At 41.3% G+C, this 18,198-nt stretch overlaps 1 protein-coding gene across 3 annotated transcripts in view; it reads left to right on the forward strand.

Annotated features, from left to right (window-relative positions):
• tet3 (tet methylcytosine dioxygenase 3) overlaps positions 1 to 17,564 on the forward strand; it is a 44,755-nt gene extending 27,191 nt beyond the window's left edge. For all 3 annotated transcript variants that reach the window (XM_077241592.1, XM_077241590.1, XM_077241591.1), the window contains 9 exons: positions 1,330 to 4,222; positions 5,739 to 5,829; positions 9,140 to 9,233; positions 9,607 to 9,815; positions 10,170 to 10,320; positions 10,424 to 10,513; positions 10,644 to 10,781; positions 11,117 to 11,465; positions 12,146 to 17,564. In XM_077241592.1, coding sequence (XP_077097707.1) covers positions 1,330 to 4,222; positions 5,739 to 5,829; positions 9,140 to 9,233; positions 9,607 to 9,815; positions 10,170 to 10,320; positions 10,424 to 10,513; positions 10,644 to 10,781; positions 11,117 to 11,465; positions 12,146 to 13,872 — 5,742 coding nt within the window. In that variant the 3' untranslated portion in view covers positions 13,873 to 17,564. The remainder of the gene's footprint in view (positions 1 to 1,329; positions 4,223 to 5,738; positions 5,830 to 9,139; positions 9,234 to 9,606; positions 9,816 to 10,169; positions 10,321 to 10,423; positions 10,514 to 10,643; positions 10,782 to 11,116; positions 11,466 to 12,145) is intronic.
• The last annotated feature ends 634 nt before the right edge of the window (positions 17,565 to 18,198 follow it).

Raw genomic sequence — 18,198 nt, forward strand, 5'->3', positions numbered from 1 at the left:
AAACAGGCACCATCAGTTAAGGTGAATTCAAAGTGTCTGAACAGCTTGCCAATCAGTAAAACCCATTTAAAGGCCTGTCACAATGAAGACACAATCAGAGAGATTTGTTTTTAGACATTTAGACAGAAGCTGTTAGGTTAGAAGGGTGCTTATGAACATACATACATACAGCTGTCTTGTCTCAGCAGTCTAAACGACTTCATTTAATGGATTTTTTTTTTATTATACTCAAATATTGTTGATGCTACTACAGAATTACTGCTTACGACATCTGAAAAGACAGAGTTATGTATGTTAGTGGGGTTTTTTTCATGTTTTTTATTTATTTAGTTAGTTAACGTGATAAAACCACAAGGTCCTCTTTTCTAAAATATGCCTTCACCATGGACAAAGTTCTCTGTGTTTGTCTTCTGTGCAGCAAACAGGTTTTCATTTCATCCACTCTTTCAAATAGAAGAACACTGAAGGCATTATACAAATCATTCACATAAATGCATAATAATATGGTGTGTTTTAGAGATACATTATCACTTAAAAGTGCCACAAAATGGTTGCATGGTGATATTGTTCTTTAACTTATCTGGAGCCAGTTCAGAGTTTCCACAACATTCATTTAACCTTTTCAGGATAAAAAGCACAATAGATACCAGCAATTAGAATATTTGAAAACCAGGAACCAGGAAGAGTTTCTCAGTATGTTGACTTGGGCATTACCAGTTGTATTGTAATTGTAAATAAATATGGGGTTGTATTTGCATGAGACAGTTGATCTGGTTGAAGCAGTCTTCATTGTCACCTTGAAAAATGAACAGGTAGGCTCACGTTGGGCATCTGCCCAATGACATAAATTAAATTAAACAATACAGCGATAACCAACTTTTTATTCTCTTTGCGGAATGTTTTTTCTTGCGAACAGAGAAAAAAAGACAAAGAGAGAGCAAAAGAAGAACATAAGACAACTCATTGATCTCCATGGGACAATGTATTATGTAGTCTTCTCTCAAATCAGGCAGCAACAACTTTAGAGAGAATACCAAGATGAATCAGTCCAACAGGTCAGAGTATGTTGTTTAGTTAATAGAGGTCAATGATTATGTCACTATTCCAGGACAAAATGCTGTGATGTTTTTTTGAATTTGTCTGCAATTAATAAATTAAAATAGTATTTGCCCTATATTTTTGTATGTAATCAATGCATAACACATCGTTCATACAAAAGGTTTGAGAATAGTTTAAAAGGTTTGAAAAAGATACACACACTCAATACATATGAGTAAACTGTCAGATTGCTAAATTGTCAAGTAACTTGTGTTTTTTGCTCTTCCACAGACTGTTTCTGTGGTGGGTTCAGTGGATGGCCCCAGAGGAAGAGGCCAGATGGAAATTGGGTCCCATGACCGCCTGGAAGAAGGCATGTTAAACCATGAACTGCCTAATGGGCTTAGCAAACATGCAGCAAATGAAGAAAATATTTGTGATGAAAAAGTCAGGGGCATGGCCAGGGAGCAAAACCAGCACAACTACCATGAGGGGGCTGGATGTATTTCCCAGACACCGGGCTGGGTCCCTGAGCAAGCTGGGAAATCTTCAAGTCCTGAATCTCAACAGGGTGCTTGGAGTGGCCAAAATGCCAGCACTCCAGTGAATGATGTGGATATAGAGGATGCACGAACCCTGGTGGCCTTTTCTGCTACTGTTGGCTCACTGCCACCTTACACCAACCATCACACTTCTCAGACTCCTACAGCTCAGCTGTATGAAAGGTTCCATCAGGAAATGTCTAATGGGGGTGAGGAGGCCAGAAAGAAAGGTGTGGGTGGTGAGTTGTGCCCCCCTGAAGATCTAAACACTCTTCAAGCAGCACTGAGCAAAGCCCGTCATGGCCACAAGCCACCTAACTGTGATTGTGATGGCCCAGACTGCCCTGACTACCTGGAGTGGCTGGAGAAGCAAATCAAAATGGTGGCTAACTCCCAGGATAAAGGTTCCTGTAAGATCACGGGTGCTCCTACACAGCCACATGCACAGCATCGCTATTCTCAATCCCAACCACAACAATGTGGAGGTAACCTCTTGTGTATGCAAGACACAAATCCACAGCCCCTTGTTAACCAGCCTTCTGCTCCTAGACCCTTTGGCCCACCAGCACCTATTCCCTGCTCCCCTAGTGTTCTGTCCATAGCCAAGGAAAGAAATGTTAGTTTGCAAACAGCCATTGCAATTGAGGCTCTGACCCAGTTGTCTGCCACTGTCCCACAAACTGTTGTTCCTCCAGGCGAATCTTCACCTGCAAATCACCATCAGCATCTGCCAACCTCCTACCCCCAGAGTATGCCACAAGTGGTCTCTTCATCATCTGGTCCTTTTTTTTCCTCCTCTGCTATGCCACAGTCCATCCCTTCAGGACGTTACCCCCAGGAGGTATCATCTTGGGAGCAGCAGAGACCACAGTCTCAGGGTGAGGCCCCTGCACCTAACTCATCTCACTATGCTTCCCCATACCCATCCTCCAAGTCCCCATTTTCAAGCATACATCCATCCTCCCCCAATCCCCGACCCCAGCAGTGGAACCAGGGCACAGCTGGAAGCTGCGAGAGAAGCTCCCCTCGAAACCCATGGATGATGGAGAACACAGAGTCCCAGCTTCGTTTTGCAAACCCATCCCAAGGCAGCAGTGACCCAGTGTCCGAGCTAAAGCAACTCCTTGGAGACACTGGTGGAAAGTACACCAACTCAGCCTTCAAGTTCCCACTCCTTCACCCCAGCTTGCAGGATGGTCACAAGGGCAGCCTTGCTGGGATGCCTCACATCAAGCAGGAGGCAGACACAAAGGAGTACCTGGGCTCAGGATGTGCAGTCATGGGCCAAGAGGGGACGGTAAATGGCCAGCAGCCGTTCCAGGGTCAGCAGTTTTCACCCACCATTAGGCACTCAACTCAGGCAGCACTACAACAGCACCTTCATCATAAACGTAACCTCTTCTCTAATTCTCCTGCCTTTAGTCCGTTAGCCCCCATGGCTTGTCAGAACCTTCGTAAATGGTGGCCACAGTCTATTCCAGAGAGTCCTGTAACCATCAAACAGGAGCACAAAGAACCCAAAAAGAAAAAGGGTGCTCAAAGTTCTCCTCTTCTCAAGCAGTCAGTGGGTGGGCTATTTTCTCCAGTAGGCACACCTCTTCCAAAACCCAAACAGATTGTTATCAAGAAGCTTAAACAGAAAGCTTCCCAGCCAACTTTTCTCCCACAGAAACAGATTACAATATCGAAACCTCCCTTCATCTCCCCAGGATATGCACCATCCCTCTCCCAGCTTGTTCCATCTCTACCAGGCATGGAAGTTGGGCTTCCCCCCTCTCAGGTGGCTGAGAGCCACCCAGCTCCAGCTCAGTCTCAGGAATCCATTTTGAATAGCAGTAGTGAACCTATCTCTGAAAACACTCATTTTTCATCCACCCAGAAGGTGATAGCTTGCTTAGGTCCAGCTGGGCCAAATGACAGCATCCCAACAACCAGTATCACGCCTCAAACCTCTTCAACACAGCCAATTCCTTCTCTGGCTGGCCTCAGTAACCTAGATCCAAAATTTGAAGAGCTTATTCGCCAGTTTGAGGAGGAGTTTGGGGACACCATTTCCTCAGCTTCTGCAGCAGAAACCCCAGAGAATGGCCCTGCTCAGTCAGTGGTGACCGAGTCACAACCAAACTCAGGACAAACCAGACCCGAGTCACCATCCACAAAGCAGCAAGTTAACTGCCCTCCTGTTCCCACAAATGAGTCTGAGCCCATGGATGAAGGTCAAAAGGACATGACTGAAAGACTGAAAGAAAAAACATCATTGCCATCTGAAGAGCTCTGTACTATCAAACAGGAAAGTGAGGAATGTGAGGTGGATGTGAAACCTTCTGGGCAGCTCCTGTCTGTAGCTCAGGATGCATTTCTGGAGCGACAGCACCCCTTCATCACACCTTTCTCCCCTCCAACTAAACGTATAAAGATTGAGTCATCTGGTGGCGTGACTGTGCTTTCCACAACTGCATGTTTCTCTGCAGACGGAGAGGGGGATGATTTGAATACTCCCACCAAGGATAGCTTTCCCTCCTCCCCCTCACTTAAAGGTTTTCTTGAGTCACCATTGCGCTACCTGGACACTCCCACCAAGAGCCTACTGGATACACCTGGGAAAAATTCCCAACCTGATTTTCCCATCTGTGACTGCGTAGGTAAGTGTGAGAGGATTCAGACTTTTATTTATTTATTTATTTAAGTCTGGTCCAGTAAAACATATTGGACCAAACTGGGAAAGAACACTCATATTCTCAAACAGAATAAAAAAGCAGATAAACAGACATTGAGATTTTGTGACATTATAGCACATCACCCCAGATCCCCTTTCAGTCTACTGATCAGTCTATGAGACTCACTTAGCTAACCCACCTAACCCCCTATCTTTTTTCTTTATTTTAACCACTGATATTTTTCAGCTCAATTTATATTTTAATATAGTTTAGCTTCATTGCAGTTATCTTTATTACCAGTATTTAGGATTAAGGTTATTCCAATAGACTATAACATAGACTAAATGGATCATCAAAATTCCTTTCAGGAAAACCAAAATGTTTCTTTTTCATCACATAATTTCTGCATCAGCACATTTCACAGGGTAGTGTTGGGCCATGTCTGAGAATGTGTGCTCTATCAGGGGCCGTGCATTGCTCTGCAGTCTGTTCTCTGTGCCTCTTGCAGAGGAACAATAGTTTTAAAGAAAGGAGCCCATTGCAATTATTTGGGCCATTACAGTGCAGTGCCTTCTGTCTATGTTCAGGCTATTGGTACAGTTAGTACAGCTAGTTTTCCAAAGGAGGCAGTAACAATGAAGAGAGTCTGCTCATATATCATATGATATACTGTGGCTAGACATCAAAGAAGGGAGGGACTAGGGAGGACAGGGTGATAAAATATGGTCTGCAACCTCTCAGCTCAGCCGTTGTATCTCTTATTTTGTCATTTCAGAGGTTCTGGTGAACTGTGTGAAAATGTTCCTATTGCATTCCAACACTAGCTAATAATTATTTGCAATTCTTACTGAAGATATTCCAATAAGCTGTCCTCATTATATAAACCGTATTATATGTGTGATACGTAATTGTCAAAATGATTTGCCAAATATAAAATAAATCAGTTAAGAAAGTATTCATTCAAGGGTAGTAACCTGTGCCTGAACACTTGTTGGAGCTTGACTGTTATTAAAAGCAAAGCACAATAGAAGGGAGGTTTCCATAGTGAATCCTTATAGCACTCTGTCAACACCACAGGGAACACCCAGTGCCATTTGATACTCACAAACACACCAAACACATTCCATATGTAGTACAGCAGTTCTGATTTTAACATGGGAGAATACATCTAGTATATATTTTTGATTGTTGTATCTTTTTTTTTTCTCTCATAGTCTGTGCTTCTCAAAATCACTCAATTTTTCCTATTTTGTTAGCTATTCTTACATGTATTGTTGGTACAGTATTTTACACTGCTGAGTACGCAGGTAGTATGCATCCACTATAGTTGTTTCTCACAAACACTTTTTTCATATTCTCTCTTTTTGCTCATCCACACACATGAATGACTCATACTATCATTCTAATGGAATTACACATTAGCCATCTGAATTAAGCATCATTGTATAAGAGTGTGTCCATGCTTTAACCTGCATTCTCTTTCACTATCTGTCTCCCTTAGACCAAATCCTAGAAAAGGACGAGGGCCCATACTACAACCATTTGGGGTCTGGGCCAGACATGCCTTCAGTCAGAAAACTGATGGAAGAGAGGTGAGATGCACAAGTCAGATTACTGAATCATTATTGCATACCATAATTTCTCCTCCACAGATTTTTTTGTGGGCATGTTTGTTTGCTAACACAACCTGCAGGACATGTAAGGGCCATATGTGCTCCTACTTTAAAATTAAGCTTGATCTACTATTAAAGCAAGGGAATTAGCTGAATTAAAACAATGGAATTACTATTAAAACAATGGAATTAGCTGAAGAAACTAGTTTGAATGTTGAATTTAATGGTCAGCCTGCTTGCTTTTACTCTAGCAATTGCCTTTTCTGTCTTGTCCTTTTTTAGTAAAATTAGGGCTGGGTTTCGATTCAAATTTCAAGAATCGATTCGATTCCGATTCTCAAGATCTTGAATCGATTATCATTATTCGATTCGATCCGATCTGATCCGATCTTCGAGATTTAGATAAGTGTTTTAGAAAAAAGCATTTTTTCCAGCTGTTACCTGAATTACAGGACTTTAGTTATGCAACATATTGATACTATTATTATAGACATTTAACTGCAAATTAATGGAGTATTGATGGTTGTAAAGAACAATCCCCCTTCCAGAGTGTTGATACAACTGCTTTCACAAACTTGCACTGGTGTAGACGACAGAGGACGCAGAGGTATTTCAGCAGCAGTAGGCTACTAGGGCTATCGCGATTAGGCTACCGAAATCTTGTAGTACCGCGCTACTGACAAGTCAACCGCAGAGGATTGCAAGTAACCGCAGCAACCGCGATATTCACGTTTTTTTATAAGGCTATACCCTTCTTGTTTTGAACTTCATGCATGTGTATTGAATGTTAAACAAGTTCATAATGATAACAAACAAGACTGTTTATCGTGGTGATGTGTAGCCTACAGAGGCTTCGCACAGACAGTGAATGAGAGAGATCGGCAGAGCGCGTGCGATTACCTGCTTCTGTCTTTGAAGTCATGTGTATTCGTGAAAATTCGTATTGCCGTGTCAAAGGAAAGCAAAATATTTGTCGTATCATCCTTCTAACTTTCACGTCACGGGTATTTACCATTAATGCGCGTCAGCAGCAGGGCTGGTCAGCATTCCACAGCGCGAGGAAGCCGCGGGAAAATAAAATCAGCGAGTCACGCATTGAATCAATGCATTATTGGTCTCTAATAAGTGAAGCATCAGCTTCAGCGTTACCCATGCGACACATTGCTGCTCAGCTGAGCCTTGAAAAGTGGAACTCAAAGTTAAAAATAATTAACACATTGTTTCATTACATCTCTTTTAATGAATCAGCTTTTTTGAACGTGTTCGTTGAATGAACGGTTTAATGACTCACTCAAAGCCCGTTGTCGTAACAATGTGCGCGCTGAGTGAAAGCCTTTCAATGCGCATACAGGGATCTTCCAGTCGCGGCAAGTTAAAGTTCACAGGGAAAATATAAGCATATATATTATTAAATCGATCCTCTGAGTTACAGATCGATCTTTAGAAATTAATATCAAAATCGATTCAGAATTGGTGAATCGATTTTTTCAACACAGCCCTAAGTAAAATATTAACCAAAAAAAAGAGAGGAAAATATTGTCATACACATACAATGACTAACATTCACAAAAACTCAAATGAAAATCCATTTATAGATTACAATATATTTTTCTACTGTTTAAACCAGAAGTTATTAAACTTCTGAAACCACAGAGGAATACTGCTGATCCTACGTCATTTGCTTTAAGAGTTCCCTAGTGACCCTTTCATTGTTCTGTGAGAGTTGTTTGGAAGCTCTGGCAGTTGGATCCTGGCAACAGATTCTTAACCAGCCGAGGATAAGCATCTCCCTTTTCTGCCGTTTGCTCTCCCCTTCCCCTCCTCCCACCTTCCTTCTCTATGATATTGTCCCCAGGGAATTCCTGACCCAGAATCCAACAGGAGTAACAGGAAATATTGGCATCAAAAGAGCGACACAGGGGAGAGACAGGGAGATAGAAAGACAATGAATAGCAGGGGAAGAGTTAAAGAATTTAGAGGAAATCAAAGGAGGTGTGAAAGTGATGAAAATGGTGGGGTATATATAAAGGGTATATATTAAAACTTGAAGCAATGAGTATCCTCTAGTTGTTGTTTTTCCAGATACACATGGCAAAAGGAAATAACATTTCCTTTTCAGCAGCGGTCATATGGTGTCCATATGTTAAAAATGTTCACTCTATTTATGCTGTAAATCAAGTTAGTTTGCTATATATGAGAATTCTTTATAGATTCCCTGAGGTCTGAAAACTTTTACTAATACTTAAAGATCCTGTCATCATTCAGAAGTGAAGAAAAGCTCCACAGGGTGTTGCTCCCTTTCTCCTGTAAGCATACAGAAGCTAAGACTTCCTTGACCCATTTGGATAGATTATCTCCACCTTTGCTGACCTCTAGTACACTTGTCCACTCTCATTGCTTTATTTGAGTGCTGATTGAGGGCATAGTGGCAGTAATTTCTATAGCTTGAGTCATCTTCTCTGAGATAGAGGGGGAGGTGGTGGGTAGAAGAAGAACCTCCCCTTTGTTTGTCTGTCAGACAGTGGCTATAGCCTTCTTAAGCCTAAGCCTGACCCTTTTGTGGCCTTTGACCTTATAGCCCACCCCTGTGGATCTTGGAAGCTTCTCCATCAGACTGTGTAGTTATAACTGAAAAGTATTTATACTTCCCACATGCTGCTGTAATGCTCATGCACTGAGAGTTTCATTGGACCACAAAACCAGTCATAAGTAGAACAGGTATATTTTTGGCAATAGCCAACAATACATTGTATGGGTCAAAATTATCGATTTTTCTTTTATGCCAAAAATCATTAGGATATTAAGTAAAGATCATGTTCCATGGAGATATTTTGTAAATTTCCTACCGTAAATATATAAAACACTTATTTTTGTAAGTGAATGCAGCAAAATCGCGAATATAAATGGACAAATTTAAAGGCGATTTTCAAATATTCCAGATTTACATCCACTCACCACAGACAAAATGAGCACTGCACAGACGAGTGTTTGCAGTTGGTGTCCAGTCTGCCCTCTTGATGGCTGCAAGCCACTGATGTCGTCTTTTTTCGTCCTGAGGTAGCCTGTAAAAGGATATTTTGGGGTCTCCTTTTTTGCTGTTGCACCCCACCGCACAGCATATTGAAGGCATAGCTAGCTGGTTCCTTTGCGACTGACGAATCGTTCTTGCCGAATCAGGTACTGAAGATGGCGGCAGATTAGTTTTAGAAGTGAGTAACGTCAGCGAGGAGACGTTGGTGACATCATCTGATATTCATGTATATCCCCTTCTCTCTCTTTATTATTTCAGGTATGGGGAGAAGGGTGAAGCCGTTCGTATTGAGAGGGTGGTTTACACAGGACGAGAAGGAAAGAGCTCTCAGGGATGTCCTATCGCTAAGTGGGTAAGTGTGGAAAACTATATATTTCTAATATCAATTAGTCATTTGGTTACCTGAATGATCAGACAACTAATCGGGCTTAAGAAAGTCCTGTATAATTCGGAGTTCACATAAGCAAAACAAGCATGTTTCTTAGAACCTTCTGGCATTCAAAAACAGCTTGTCAGGGACTATTTTAAACTTCAAATGTCACAAGACATGACATAACAGTCAAAGACATCCCTACGAATTATTTCTTTACATTGTGACCCTGCCCAAGTGGGAAAATAATTTACAAGTTACATACATAGGATTTCTGTCTTCCTGCTGTAAACACACCTACAGATTAGCATCTACCATATGCCTTGATCGTTATTGACTGTCTTTCTCTCTGTAGGTGATTCGTCGCAGCAGCGAGAAGGAGAAATTGTTATGCATTGTGAAGCAACGGCCTGGGCACCACTGTGCCAATTCTGTTATTGTTGTTGTTATTTTGGCCTGGGAAGGTGTGCCCCGTGCTCTGGGAGATAAACTGTACAGAGAACTTACAGAAACCATCATTAAATATGGCAACCCCACCAGCCGTCGTTGTGGACTCAATGACGAGTGAGTTTTGACCGCAACTGATGTTTTTATTTTTTATTTTTTGCCTTTTGTGTCTTCAAGAGATGTAGCAAAGAGGTCACAAGAAAATTATATTTCGGATTGACTAATTTGTTTAATGACTGTAAAGTTGTACCTAATTTGTTGCATCACATGTGCATCAGTCAAACATCAGGTGGAGTTATATTGGATGATTTACTCTCAAAATGTGTTGACCTAAAGACAATTTCTGAATAATTCATTTGATTATATTAGGTACATTTTTCTAGACTATTTTACAATGACTCCTACTTATGTCACCTATTGTAAGAGATCATAGTTACAACTGATTAAATTCATGGTGGGTGCCTTTTGCAGTCGAACATGTGCGTGCCAAGGGAAGGACTCAGAGACCTGTGGAGCTTCCTTCTCTTTTGGCTGTTCCTGGAGCATGTACTTCAATGGATGCAAGTATGCTCGAAGCAAAAACCCTCGCAAGTTCAGACTGCAGGGAGACCACCCCAAAGAGGTCAGTTGCTCATAAAGAAGGGGAGAATACTTCTTTAATGTAATTAGTGGTTATTTTTATAAGCCCAATACAAATAGCCAAGAGTAATTAATTTTTTGTATAGGAGGATGATCTCAGGGATAACTTCCAAAACTTGGCCACACATGTGGCCCCTCTATATCAACGGCTGGCTCCCCAGGCCTACAGTAACCAGGTTTGTTGAATTTGTTTGACAATTAAAAATAGTCAGTGTATTTTAATGTTTAAATTACAGAATCAGGAAGTGTTAAATAAATAAACAGAAAACAAATTGATTTATTTAAACAATTTTCTGTGTTGCTCAGTGTTTAAATGAGAACATTGCTTCAGACTGTCGGTTGGGTTTGAAGGAAGGACGGCCATTTTCAGGAGTCACTGCATGCATGGATTTTTGTGCCCATGCTCACAAAGACCAGCATAACCTTCACAATGGCTGCACTGTGGTACGTTATTAATTTCCATTTGTATGTACATGTATTTGTGTAAATAATATTTTTTTGTCTGTAGTGGCCATTTTAGATGTTTTACTTATTTTTTTAAGTGAATGCTCTCCAGGGCTGCACTGTGATTGCCTGGAGTACTACTGTTACAATACATGCATTGTGAATTATTCATGTACAAATAAATGAGCACGAGTAAAACGATTCACTTGTCGAGTTTAGAGTTGTTTTGTGAGAACATTTTTATGTACAACAGGTAGTAGGAGTTAGATGCACCCTATGGTGGAAATAGTTGCTATTTACTTTAGCCTTACACTTCCTAATTTGGTTACTTTCAGGTGTGCACTCTAACGAAAGAGGACAATCGCTCAGTGGGCACAATTCCAGAAGATGAGCAGCTGCATGTGCTTCCACTCTACAAGATGTCTACAACTGATGAATTTGGTAGTGAGGAGAACCAGCGTCTCAAAATGCAAACAGGAGCCATCCAGGTGCTCTCTAACTTCCGTCGAGAGGTTAGAAAACTTCCGGAACCTGCTAAATCCTGCAGGCAGCGTCGGTTGGAGGCCAAAAAGGCAGCATCAGAGAAGAAGAACAGAAAATTGCAGCTTGCAGAAACCCCAGAGAAGACTGTCAAGATGGAGATGCACCACATGGAGTCACCCCACCATCAGCAAGGCAATAAAGGTTAGTGGTTAAATATCAGTTTAACTTTATATTAGGGGTGTAACGGTAAACAGAAGTTACGGTACGGTACGCACCTCGGATTTGGGGTCACGATTCGATACGAGTTCGTTACAACAGGAAAAAGCAACAAATCACCAAAGCTAGGTTTCTTTTCATTTATTTTGAACAGACATCAGTGCAAATTAGTTTGTTCCACCTAGCGGCATTTAGTCCCCTAGTTGGTACAGTACAGCCCCCTTTATTATATTAAGCACAGAGCAGTAAACAGAATGCAACAATAGGGAATTTTTATGTAGGGCTGATAAAAAACAAAAGGTATTTTGTAACACAAGAGATGCTTTTCAGTTTTGTAACTGATTGTGACCAAAGTACAAAATAAATAGAATAATGAAAAACGTAAACTGCAGAGATTAGTTTTTGCACTCCTGTAGTGTTTTTCTGCCTAGCTCTGGTAATTAGCACATCTGGATGATGTCGTCTGATATGTGTTAGCATGTTGGTCGGCAAAATCTTCGGGTCTTTAATTTAGCTGAAGTGGGAGTATTTTAGAGATGTGGACTTTGGACACAGTGGTGTTATTATTTGAATAGAATTTGCCAATCCAATTGAAGGTTTGGAACTCAATAACCATAAAGTATACATTTAATATATACCTTTTTTCTCGTTTATTTTTTATTTAGCTATTCCAAAACAAGAGGTGAAACCAACCATCAAAAAAGAGCCTGTCGACCGCTTCCAGCCCTTCAATGGAGCCATACATGGCTACCCAGCACTAAGGAACGGCAAGACAACCCCTGATCCCCACAGCATAAGCAGTTCGTTCTCCTACCCTGGTAACTATGCAAGAGGTCGCATCCCTACCAACAGCCAACCTCCTGCACAGAGCCCCATCAATGGTTTTCACCCTAACCTCCAAGAAATACGCTACCGATATTACAACTACCCTCCTAGTGCACTTTTTCCTCCTGAGCTTTTGGGATATGATAACGGAGCCTGGCCCAAAGCTGGAGAACCATCTGCCACACCATTTGACCAAAAGCCAGATGTTCGGTGTCTCCAAGCCACACTGGCACAGGCCTATCACAGCCGTCCGGGGCACACACAGCAACAAATGGCTGATGCATCCATTCAAGGCTACCCACACCCTCCTGAGATTTCGCTGTCTCCTGTTCCACCTAGTCATACTCCATCAGTGTCACTTGAGCAGAACCACCGCTCAACACCAGTCATCAAGCAGGAGCCCATGGATGTGCCACTATATGATGGCAGATCGGATGGGCAAGCTCAGAGCTGCCCTAGCACTCCCAGTACCACGCCAAAACCTGAAGGCTGGCCTGAGCACAAACCAAATGGCAGCATAGTCTCTAAAAGCTGGGATGGAAACATCAGAACTGCAACTAATTTGCCTTTCACTCCAGATAAGCAGAGGCTCCACCAGCAACACCCGCACCAACATGAACACCTTCAGTATCCACAGCAGCAACAGTGGAGTCCCTGCCCTAACACTCTAATGTCATCCCCTGCCCCATCTCCGTCCCCATCCCTAAAAGGCGGTCCATCACCTGCACCCTCTCCACACCTATCCACCCCAAGACAGTGGGGTAGCCCTGCCCCTAGTCCACAGCCTAAAGCATGGGGTCCTTATGGTCCCATGGGTTACGGCACTGGTGGTATCAGGCAAGGCCACCCTGCTGGTGCTTTCCCAGACAAAATGCTTTCCCAAGCAGGTGAGAATTGTGGCTCTGCACCTCTGGGACTCCAGGAGAAAGCCTGGAAATCTGGTGGTGGATCAGCAGCAGGCAGCACACCATCTCCAGCTCCTGAGGGACGCTTGTTTCCTGATGCACTGCAAAGGCCGAATGATCAGGCATGTTGGGACAGTGAGGCAGAGACCCAGAGTGAACATGACCCTAAAGAGGATGAGGTGTGGTCGGACAGTGAACACAACTTCATGGATCCCAACATTGGAGGAGTTGCAGTTGCCCCTGCTCATGGCTCTATCTTGATTGAATGTGCCCGTCGGGAGCTCCATGCCACCACACCACTTAAAAAGCCTGACCGTTCTCACCCAAGCCGCATATCCCTGGTATTCTACCAGCACAAGAACCTGAACCAGCCCAGCCATGGTCTGGCTTTGTGGGAATCCAAGATGAAACTCCTGGCCGAGCGAGCACGGCAGCGGCAACAAGAAGCAGCTCTTTTGGGTCTCTCACAGGAAGAAATTAAGGCCTATGGGAAAAAGCGCAAGTGGGCGGGTGGATCAGCAAGCCCATCCCCTGGACAAACCAAGGACAAACGAGAGGGTGTGATGACACGAATGGCGCCCACACAGCATACCACCACCGTAGTCACAGTTTCACCTTACCCGTCCACACAACTCACTGGTCCTTATAGCCGATTCGTGTGAACTCTTGTAAACTGTTGCCCCCTAGAGCCAGAGATGGGAATAGAAATGATAAGGATCATGAATCTTACACCTTTACCATTTCCTTCCCCTCTTCCAGCTCTAACACCTCTCAGGCCACCACAAGGGAGGGATATTAGAAGGGGCACTTTTTCACTTTTTTTTCTTTTACCTCAAATTTTGGCAGCAGTTTGGGAACTCCCCAAACGGACACGCTGTCTATGGTGCTCTTGCTCTCTCCAACGTGGGAGGGATTTCCATAGCTACCCCTCCTTAAGTGAATTTGATCCTAATTATTATTGCTCTATTATCAATATTATTACAATTGCTATTGTTACTGTCAACGTTGATATTACAGGTATTGTTGTTATATTATGAAGATGACTATTTTTTATTTTAATGTTAATGTTTTTTCATAATTTTTATTAATATGATTTCCCCTCCCCCTCCCTCCCCCTCTAGACTCAGAGGGACTTCCTTTCTTCATTCTCACTTGTTCATTATGAACATGAGAAAAAGCTATTCAGCATTTTTTGTTGCGCTTTTCGCCTCTTCCAACCCCACCAATCTCTATATTAATGAAGCGCCTTCACATCATTGCAAGTCATCTTTATGTGACTGCATTTAGGCAACTAAAGAGTATTTGCTCTATATTGTGCTAGTCACCGAACACTTGCACAAGAAAGAGAGAGCCAGACACCAGCTTGGGCCTTTCTGTTTGGTGTCACTCTAATGAAATCTGTGAAGTCTCTCATCCCTTCAAATGGTGCTTCTTTTCTCTAATTTTGCCCTCACAATATCGAGGCCGGTGCTGGACCTGGGTGCTCTTTACATCAGCAGATGTCAGTCATGTTCAGTGACGGGGACCTCCCAGTCCCGGTAATTGGTTCAACCTTAAATCATGTCACCTGATTGGTGCTGACTCATTTGCCTGCAGTTTCATTGGTCATCCTTCACTACCCATGTGACATTTTTAGACTAAGTTCTCTAAGGTGCTGATAGTCCTAGCAAAAATCCACCTCCGTAAATCCTCCCAAAAGAGCTGCAGATAACCCACCATGGGTCTTAAGCTTGTGATCTCCACAATGACTGAACAATCCAAACATGGCTCAAGCAGGGAATTCTAAAATCATCAGCCAATTTATATTGGTTTGAAATTCTGCAATCTCGGCTTGATTTACCTTAAATATGCTCAAATTGACTGTAGTCCAAAGACCTTGAGCTGCAATACGCAAGAAATCTGTATTTTAAAAAATATTGCTGCAAAATTGTCATTACAGATGAGTAGATTTGAAACGTTAGTGGATCTGGTTGGTTTCAGTCAGCAGACTGTCAAAAAAAGATCTACACAGGGTTAAAGCTAAAGGGGGACTTGCCTAACTGGTTCCCTTAGTTCCCAATAATTGTTTTTATATATGGGATTCCCAACACAACCGGCCCTGTGTAAACTGAACATGTCTTCCATGTCCAGATTAACTGTAGTTACCCATTTGTGATAGACAGACCACATTTCTTGGAGTTGGTGCTACTATGAGTCTTTAATGCTCCTGTAAAGTTGCCCCTCTTGTTGTAAGCAGCCCTCTTCTCTCTTTTCGCCCTGAGAGATCACCCACACCTGGAATTCATGGTGCTGAATGTCAATGCATACAGTTTCAGCTCAGTTGTTTGTGTGATTGTATGTACAAGTACACAGTGTGTGTGTGTGTGTGTGTGTGTGTGTGTAGATTCCGAAACATGCACGCTGGTAAGAATGTATGTGTGCCAGTGTGAATGCCTGTCTGTGAGCTTCATATAGGGAGCAATGCAGGGCTGCCGCTGGTTTACACAGGGCTTTAAGATGCTTGACACTCATAGGAGAGATCCTGGTGCTCATTAAGTGGTTCTAATGCTCTTTACCTCATGTTGTACAGACACTGGTCCCAGTCACAACATGCTACAGACACACGGGCGCTATAGACTGCAGGCTTGCTGTCTACATCCACATTCGTACCTACTTTTTTATTATTATTTATTATATGATAATGATGATGATTATTGTTCTTGTGATTGCTGTCATTTTATTTTTTTGGGTTTGTTCATTTTAGAGAAATTGTAAATATTGAAGAGAGGATTTTATAAAAGCACTTTTAATCTTGATTTTAATGAGAAAAAAAATAAGAACGGATTATTGACAACTTGAAACCTAGTTTTTGTTTTAAAGGAATTTTATTGGGAGAGATAGAAATGTAAATAGTTGAATATTTAGGTAAGATTATTTAACTGGTGAGGGATGATGGCCTAATCATGAATGATTCCTAAATTTTTAGTCTTCAGTTGTCTGTATGTCAAGCCGTCAACAACAGACCAGAAAGCAGGATGCTTTGTCAGTGTACTCAAGATACTGCTGTCCTTCCTTTCGTGAGTACTGTACTTACACCAATACCTCTGTACTACCATTGTCACCGGCTTCCTTCCCCTGCATCTGATCCACATCTATAAACCATAAAGTAATGGAGAACAAAGAAACAAATGTGAGCATGTTGACTAATACAGTTCGCAAGGATTCAGGACTCACTTTTTTTTTTACAAAGGGATTGGAAGTACATCGTTTTTACACGAAAATTGCCCATAGAACTGAAAATAATCAGGTTTAAACTTGCAGCTTTCAGTTCAAATCTACAGGTAGATCATGTATTGCTGAAATTTGTTTTTAATTAAATATTGTTGTGGGGTAAGTTTAACAGAACTTAGAGTCTGCACTGACATTATATTATCTAGATTGTCATTGTTCTCTGAGATGTGAGACTTACCCCTGAAGTTGAGAAGAAGCTGAGTTTCAAGACAGCTCTTGAAGCCTGTTGCAATTTCATTCACCCTAAATGTCTTTTGAACCATGGTGCTACCCTCTACAGTTCACTGTGGGAATGACTCTTGGCAAACACTGTTGCTAAAGTTCTTGGGCTCTTAAATTGATGTGAACTCGTTTTGAGAGTATTTGAGATGAAAACCTATATGGTGCTGATCATTTTAAAATATTTTTTACATAGTTATTTCTGAAACACTTCTGATGGTCACAGTTTTTCTTTTTAAATAAATAAATAAATAAATAAATAAACAAATAAAAAAGCACTCCAACTGATCCAGTTTCCCTATTTAGCCATCACCCTAAATAATTGAAATGGTACTTGAAGAGCCTGATGGCAGGTAGAGGAATAGGTACTCATGCCTTTGATGTGAATAGACTGTTAATTTTATATTCTGGTGCTACCTAAATTGCCCAGAAATGTTTTCACCCATTCTGAAATTTTGATACATTTTGTCATTTAATTGAATATACTCACTTTTTCTTTACACACATTTGGCCACATTGTCACACAAACTCACATAAATACACACACTACCCTGCCCCCTCTATCAGCACTCTGTTATGAGTATAAATCATGCCCAGTTTAAAACATCAAAAGGACAAAATGTCTAAAAAGGAAAAAAAAGACAGAAAAAAACTGGCAGCTACATTCCTTTATGAGTTAAAGATTGTTCTTAGTTCTATTTTTCATGTTGAGTATGCAGTATGTAAAAAGTGTTTTCTTTTGTTTGGTCTCTCTCCTTGTAGCTGTATGGTGTATTATGTGAATACATAGTGTATGTGGTAGGATCCACAATACTGTTTTATGTTCTAAACTAAGAAAAAATAATTAAAAAAAATTAAGAACTTCTGTGGCAATGTTTATTAATTTATTTACTGCCAATCTTGACAGTTCTGTTGAGCATGGGAGACTATACATTCTTGCTGTACATCAGATTTTATTTTAAAACTAAACAATTCAGCTATAATGTTTAATGACAAAGTCAGAATAAGACTTGAGATGTACTATTGCTAGAAGCCCACATGATGGCAACAGAGTTCTGTGTCATCCGCATATTTTCACAGATGTGTGCGATATCTGAATGCTGTATCATTAGTGTTGATGGGTAATTATTATTACTAGTAGAAGCTGTATTTATCTGGGTGCCAGTCAGTGGTCCTAACAAAAGACCTACTAATCAGCAGCTGAACTGTTAAAAAGATTATAAGATTTTTTTATTGGGAAAAAAAAAACATATATTATTACTGCTGTATGAAGCGATAATCAATAGGCGATTCGTGTTCATTCAAATTCCTGAATCGTTTTCTAGTTTATACCTACTGTTCTTATACCTTTACGTTTGGGATTAAAGCCCACGTGGTACCAAAACAATTATTTGTTTTAAAACTCTTTAATGATTAATTACATTTTAGAGAATGAAAAGTCATCCAGTTGTTTATTTAAAAAAAAAAGTATGACACTTGCCCCCAGCCTCATATCATAA

Source organism: Siphateles boraxobius, unplaced genomic scaffold (genome assembly GCF_051911475.1).
Source record: "Siphateles boraxobius isolate OS27281-9 unplaced genomic scaffold, OSU_SipBor_1 24, whole genome shotgun sequence".
Classification (NCBI taxonomy): domain Eukaryota; kingdom Metazoa; phylum Chordata; class Actinopteri; order Cypriniformes; family Leuciscidae; genus Siphateles; species Siphateles boraxobius.